The 7,421-nt window shown below is 39.0% G+C and overlaps 1 protein-coding gene across 3 annotated transcripts in view; it reads right to left on the bottom strand.

Annotated features, from left to right (window-relative positions):
• Nucleotides 1-3,459: 3,459 nt before the first annotated feature.
• Nucleotides 3,460-7,421, bottom strand: part of LOC129721313 (homeobox protein extradenticle) — a 64,309-nt gene continuing 60,347 nt past the window's right edge. For all 3 annotated transcript variants that reach the window (XM_055673750.1, XM_055673751.1, XM_055673752.1), the window contains exons 6-7: nt 6,541-6,688; nt 3,460-6,477 (exon numbers count right to left, since the gene is read on the bottom strand). In XM_055673750.1, coding sequence (XP_055529725.1) covers nt 6,190-6,477; nt 6,541-6,688 — 436 coding nt within the window. In that variant the 3' untranslated portion in view covers nt 3,460-6,189. The remainder of the gene's footprint in view (nt 6,478-6,540; nt 6,689-7,421) is intronic.

Here is a 7,421-nt window from a genome sequence, read left to right as displayed (position 1 = left end):
CGGATTTTTCTGAGTTTTCAAACCTCCTACAAGTTATCAGAGTAAACCCTCGACTATCAATTTGTGCAAAGAATACGTCATGAAAAATGTTTAATAAGCTGTGACCCTTGCAAGAAACGATCAGAAAATCTGTCAAAACAGATGGGACCTTTTGAAATGTTTCTCTAGAAATCTCGCAATTCGTCACGAGTGGCAGTTCCATTCTGTTAATCAAAATATAAGATTACATCTGTTAATATCTGTAAATATTAGGGGTCTTCACATTGAGCTCGTATACGAATACCCAGCCGTAAACTGTGTATCTTCCATTACTCGCCAATGGAGGTGAGTATTTTTACGGCTGGGTATTTGTTTACGAGCTCGACATGAATGCCCATATTGATTCGTTTTTGTATTTTTAAAACAAGTACCATGGAACGGGATGAAATTGATCATTTTTTATATTTTTTTAAAGGATGCAAGCGAACGGTTTCGAACTATCGCGGTATAGCTGCTTTAAGTGCTACCTCTAAGCTTTTGAAATTATTGTTCTTGAAACATTATTCCAAAGGTACTCGCATTGCATTTCGCCGGAACATCATGGCTTTATGCCTAAGAGGTCAACTAGAGATATAGAAAATGGACATCAGGTGGACGCTATCTATACTGATCTCTCCGCAGCATTTGATAAGATGAACCACGCAATTGCACTGGCGAAGTTTGACCGTATGGGCATCAACAATAACTTGCTGGCCTGGCTACGTTCTTACCTCATCGGCCGGTATATGTCCGTGAAGATCGGTGATTTTGTCTCATCGCCAATTGCTGTCTCGTCTGGAGTCCCTCAAGGCAGCCATCCCGGTCCTTTTCTTTTCCTGCTATATATGAACGATGTTTACAGCACCATCAAATGCTTCCAGTTAAGGCCCGAATGCACACACGGCGTGACAACGCCTTCCTGACGAAGATTGGCAGTACCTTCTTGAAGCCTTCTAATGTGTCTTCTAGCATCTGCCACCTTCGTCTGCACGGAAGACGCGATCACGCCGTCTCGAACTCCGCCGTGTGCTAACCTTCTTGTTGTCATGCCACCCAATTCATGTTTGTTTATGTTTGTTGGAGAAAAAAAAAGGCAACTCACTTCTAGAATCACCAGCAGGCGGAAAATGATACAACACGGCGTTGCCAGCGCCTTCGCCAAAAGAAGTGTGACCGTGTGGATTGCACGATGCGTCTACACGGAAGGCAGTCAAGTACGCAGCCGAAGGCTGCGAACGACTGCCTTCTTCACTAGAAGGCAAAGCTAGAAGGTTCTGGTTAAAAGGCGTCCCAACGGGAGGCGCGATTACGCCTTCTAATTTGTATGGAGAAGGCGTCATTACGCCTTATGTGTATTCTGGCCTTTATCGTATGCTGACGACCTTAAGCTTTACTTCGTCATAAAGACCACGCTGACGTTTCCTTCCTCCTTCAGCAACTGGAGCTGTTTGGAACTTGGTGCTGCATCAACCGGATGTCCCTGAACGTGTCTAAATGCTCAGCAATCTCGTTTGGCCGTAAGCGTGCTCTATACCATCACAACTAGGTACTCGCTTTTTGGTAATGAGTTGAAGCGTGAAACGACAGTAAAAGATCTAGGATTGCTACTTAATTCGAAGCTAAACTTTAAAGAACACGTTTCATTCATCGTTTCGAAGGCTTCTTCCCAGTTAGGGCTTATCTTGAGATTTTCCAAGAAATTCCGTGACATTTATTGCCTAAAGGCTCTATTCTGTGCTCTGGTATGTCCAATACTGGAATATGCTGCAATAACTTGGTGTCCTTTTTATCAAAATGACACACAGAGGGTTGAAGCCGTTCAGCGGAAGTTTGTTCGCTTCGCCCTGCGTAAGCTTCCATGGCGAGACCCCCTCAACTAACCTGGGTATGCCGATGATGTAACTTATCAATTTAGAGTTGCTAGGAACGAGGCGATGTGGCTATGTGGCTAAAGCTTGCTTTGTAGGCGATCTGCTGCAAGGAAACATTGACTGCTATGCTGTACTGGGTCTTTTTGACATAAACACACGACGTCGCAATACTCGCTCTCATACATTCCCTACATCCAGCCTTCGAGAACCGATTACGGGTTAAATGAACCGATGCGTAGTATGTCTCGTGTGTTCAATCGTTGCTATTTTGATTTTAATATATCTCGTGCTAGGAATAAGAAAAGCTTTAAGAGTATTTTCTGTTAAATAAACTTTAGTAATCTTAATTTTAATCTGTCATTGGGGTAGTTATTTTATCTGTTGACATATAAATAAATAAATTAATCCTGAATTGAGATTGCTTCGAGTAATTCAATGCTTTTTTTGTTATTTGAAAACTTGTTTGATCAAATTTGATTGAGTTTTGACTGATTCAGAAGAATTTTTCGAAAACATGCTAAATTGCACCGAGCATGCAAGGGTTAACTTGGACAGGTATGTGAATCCTGCAGAAGTTGCTTTCTTGGACACGTAAACATTGCCTAGTGTTGTAAGATCAGTATCTTTTGATCAGTATTTTTTATCACGAATTTTCAGGTGATCAATTTCACCCTATTCCACGATACTGGATATACGAGAATGCATCTAAGGTAGGGCTGGGCGAAACGGTTTATTTTTGCGAGAGCGGCTCTAAATCGCTCACTCACCGTTCCGAAGTGATTCATATGAACGACTCATGGTTCACGAAGAATGACGAGCGATTTTTGAAACAAATCCTGTTTCAGTATTCAGTTTAAAGATTCTACAGGGTGCCTCAACATTTTGTTTACTGTTTAACATCTGTTTAGCTCTTAAGTGGCCGAGTCAAGCGAAACTTCTATTAATTCTGGTAATTAGCTGGGTATGGCTCGAAATGTGTTCCAAACTTGTTTATTGTTATAAACGTCTATGCTGAAATCTTGCGTTCTGGTTGTACCTAGAGAGCCTCCAATAACCACATTTTGGATCTATTGAGCAATATTTAGCTGATCGTGGTAGCGTTTGTCACTGCGACCATTCCGACAGTATTCATACCGGAGAGAGGCCTTTTCTAAACTGGTACACTTCCAACCACAGATGCCCATAGATGAAGTGAAGAGATTTGTAATTTTAGGTAATAAACTGCATTGTTTTTTTTCGCCTATTTTTCGTCGGTTTAGTTCCGCCACTGGCGACTCCACCCAGGACCCTAATGACACCAATGGTTTTACTTCCTAATGCAATGGAAGGCGTGATCCCAGAGATTGTTCACCTTAGAAAATCTTCCGATGTCGACTAGATTGAATCTAGACCAGCTGGGTTGTTTGTGCGTAGATCACGCTGTCCACCTATTTGTCGGCACTGGGATTCATTGTTGATTCTATTTTACTGAAGTTATTTTTTTACAAGACCGAGAACATTAGATATACAGTTTGCACGCAGTTACAACTAAGTGAGAATACCTTTGTCATCTTAAATACAAAAAAGCCTATTTCTTACGTTTTTTAGATCTTATTTTCTTTATATTACTTCATATCTTTACTAAGATTAATTGTTAATTTACTGCTTCCACTTCGCCCTCTTCACTCACATTTGTTATTTTTTGTATCTTTTTCTCCTGTTATTATAATTAAGTACACATAAAATTTAAATGTAATAGATTTAATAGATTTTTAAATCGTTTTCGTATACATTACTTTCGTTTTTTTCATGTTCATAGTTATTCTCAAGAACGGTTTCCTCATAGTTTATTTCCTCGTTAATCTAGACGTCAGTGGTGGAAAAAAACAAAATTATACTCAATTAAATGCTTACACAATGCTAATTGCGTTTTCGGTTGAATCGGAACAATACAATGGCGGTTTAGAATAGTTCACGTGCGGTGCGCAAGGTATCATGACTAAGATGAGGGCGTATAAAAGGAACAGAACATCGCAAATGATAACTGATGGACCGATGAAATTAAAACTCGTACAAACGAAGATTGCTATTATCGGGTATGGGTATTGCTAATGACAAGCTTTAGATAACGAAATCAACGACAAACATGAAGTGTGTTGTACGTATGTGTCATTTGCCGGCTGAAATTCGAGTTTTACCTGAGTGCTTCATTCCAGGGAGTGTACTTCTGTAGCTTTCTTAATTTCCATCCGAGCAAATCGGAACTGAAAACCGGATCGGAGAACGTCATCCTTCATCGCGTTAGTTTCTTAACAATAAAAGCCACTATATATTACTTGTATTTTTTGCTCTTGATTTAGTCCGAAACAGAAATTTTCTATTAAAATGATTGGAAAATAGTTTTAGTTTGTCCACAAGTCATATTTTTTAAATAGTATATTTTCAAACTTTTTTTTTCATTATTTATAATAGTTTATTATTATATCGTATACAAATGATTTGTTCGCTTAATTTTTTGTTTCATCAACTCGCATTCTCTAAAACGTCACACGGTGACCTGTGGCGCAGTTCGAGTTTACCGGAGTAGCTCCCGTATCGCCCAGGCCGGTGGCTTTGCTACCAGGTTTTTCGTTTTTCAGCTTCGTTACTTTTTCATACTTTGCTTGCACATATTGTCAATTTTTGTTGTTTGTTCTTTGCGTATGTGTGTGAGCGTATTCCGTTGTTTGGATAAACACTGCTACTCTGGTATATTTTGCATTATAAAACGCACACATGCACCCATATTCTTGCTTCCGTTAGTTAATGTCAAGTTTGCTCAGCTCAATTCTGCCTTTAATTTTAAGTACAAATCCTTTCTGGCGGGGGTATAGCTAAATTTTGGTATAGCGAATCGTATATCTGGGTTCCGAAATTTTCTTTTTCTGAATGGTTTTCAAAATTTTAAAACCTTGAAAATTGTATACTTTGTGTTTGTGTTGTTTCTATGTGAGTTGAAAAGTATGTTCTGTGTGTGTGTGTGTTTTTGCTTACAGCTTTTTATTTGTTTGCTTTATATATGGAAGAAATTAAACTGCTCCAAACGCGTCTACTCTAAAAATAGCGTTGTTTTTTGTTTTCCTCCAATTATTGCTAGAACGGGGGAAATAATTTCTCGCATAACTTTCTGCTTTCACTAACTTGCGTTATTTTAGTTTACGTATATAATTTGAGTGCGGCTCGCCCATTCATTTTATCCTACGGCGGATGAGCGTGGTTGGCCACCTCTCCATGGCAAACATGAGTGTGGTGGATGTCGTTTACATGGAGCCTTCAGCCAGCGACTGACTTGAATTAATTGTGTAATTTAATGGCCTATTGTAGTAGTATCGCTTGATTCCTAATGCCTAATGGTATACACAATAGTTGTTGTTTCGTTAAATTATTTTCTATCGGTAGAATTGAAGTATCCTTTGCTTTGTTTTTATCTTTCTTAGCTGTGTTAGTGGATCTATGTAGGTCAATTAGGAGAATCTGGTTAGCACACAGGTTCTTCAAAAGTGTAGTTATAAAATGTAATGTGTTGTCTCTCTCGTAGGAATAAACCGGTTGAGGTAACAAATATGCGGAAAGTCAAGTATCATGTAAATCAGGGGGTTTGATTTGTTCTGGTATTATTTTACACTTTTACAGAGTAAACAAATCGCCATTCTTGGAATCTGGGCGGATGTTTGCAAAGAGGAAAAAAATGCACTCGTAACGTAAATAACTAATATGTAGAACGTATTGCAGCGATGTTTTACGTAAAATTCAACTAATGTATAGGATCGAATAAACTAAGGCAGATCACTTCCTTGCTATAAGGAAAATTGTACGTTCATATCAACGGCCAAAGCAGGGATAGACAATGTCGAATTGTTTCTATCACTACCAAGCCTGCTTCTACCGTCGTCTAAAAGATCAAACAAGTGATGTTTTTTTGTTTAGTTATAAACACTAACTCTATTTCTATGCGAGATGTTTGCACTCACTCGTTTGTAACTGATGTGTTCTACTAAAACTTAATTAGTAGTACTATAAATAATGCTTCGCTCTAAAACTAAATCATTCTACGACGTACTGAACGAGAAATTAAGTGTGTTTAAGCGGAACATACTTTTCCTCGGTGCTACCCTGATCCTATCCGCGCTTCGACTGTGTTCCTCGTTTAAATTATAATATAAAATTATGTCTAACTTTGTTTTTCAATTTTCAGATTTCCTACACTTGCCTACTACGGTTCGCTGAGTGTCGCGTCGTCCGTGCACTCCCTAAGGTCCACTGGGAATTAGTACTCCGCATCTCAAGGACTCAAGTCTTGATGGCCACCCATCGGATCGTAGCCCATGCTACCATCGTAGGCCTGCTGCTGGTCGTAGCCGCCAGAGCCGAGGGAATATCCCATCGAATCCTGAGCAGGGGCAGGGGACATCATTGGAGTGGCAGCTCCACTCGGTGGGCCACCCATGGAATAGGGTGATGCACCGGCGGCTTTCTTTGCTGCGTACAGATTCGCTTCCTCCTGGGCTTTGCCGATATTTTTCTTGTAGCGAATACGCTTGTTGCCGAACCAATTCGATACTTGGGAAACCTGTAAATGAAAATTAATTACAACTCATTTCTACATATGGAATAAGCCGAGACGACTACTAACGGTTATGCCACATTTTCGAGCAAGTTCCTCCTTAGCTTCTTCTGAAGGGTACGGATTGCTAAGGTGGCTGTAGAAGTACTCGTTCAGAATTTCAGAAGCCTGCTTGCTGAAATTGCGTCTCTTCCGTCGGGCATCTAAGAAGCGGGATCTGTAAGTAGTGTGGATTTTTTTAATGTACTTCTTGCTCCATTATGGTAACTGCACAACGTAACTTTCGGCAGAAAATCTCTGTTTTGAGCTTAATAAAATCTATTCATTTTTCCCCCGTATTATCATGAGACAAAGAATAACGATCCTGTCAGAAATAAATGCGGAGCCTAGAACATTGTATTGCTTGAACTTTTCAAACATTATTTGTTGTACCTATATGAACATTTTATGAATTTTCGAACAGGACGTGTTTAAGAATTTTGAGAACATTGTTCACCAGTTATGATTCACCGTCCTATAAATAAATAAAAAACAAGCCTTTTTCTTTTTAATTTGTAAAATCATAAAGTAAAATCCTGAGAATTAAAATAAAAGCTTTCATCAGCTTTGTCGCTCTTTACCAAACTTCGTATCTTTTTCAAATATCGTTGATTTGTTTAGAAGTTTAGCTTACGAAATTCTGCCTTATGTGCTTTCAATAATACTGTTGAGTCCTTTCTGATCGGGTATTTAGTATTCTCCATAACTCTACATTTAATACTTAAAACTTCGCTTCGTGTTTTTCACGATTTTATATCTTGTGTCTGTGCGTTTTGTGATTTCTAAATCGTACTTTTGGTAATTGAAATTTGCAGAACTCCAAGAGGTCAGCAAACGGAAAGAATTTCGTGCTTTTTATATTTTTACTCATGGGCGGAGTTAGACTGTTCATATTTGTGAGAAATTTTACG

The sequence above is a fragment of the Wyeomyia smithii genome, chromosome 2 (genome assembly GCF_029784165.1).
Source record: "Wyeomyia smithii strain HCP4-BCI-WySm-NY-G18 chromosome 2, ASM2978416v1, whole genome shotgun sequence".
Classification (NCBI taxonomy): Eukaryota; Metazoa; Arthropoda; class Insecta; order Diptera; family Culicidae; genus Wyeomyia; species Wyeomyia smithii.
This window is presented reverse-complemented; position numbering and strand designations above follow the sequence as displayed.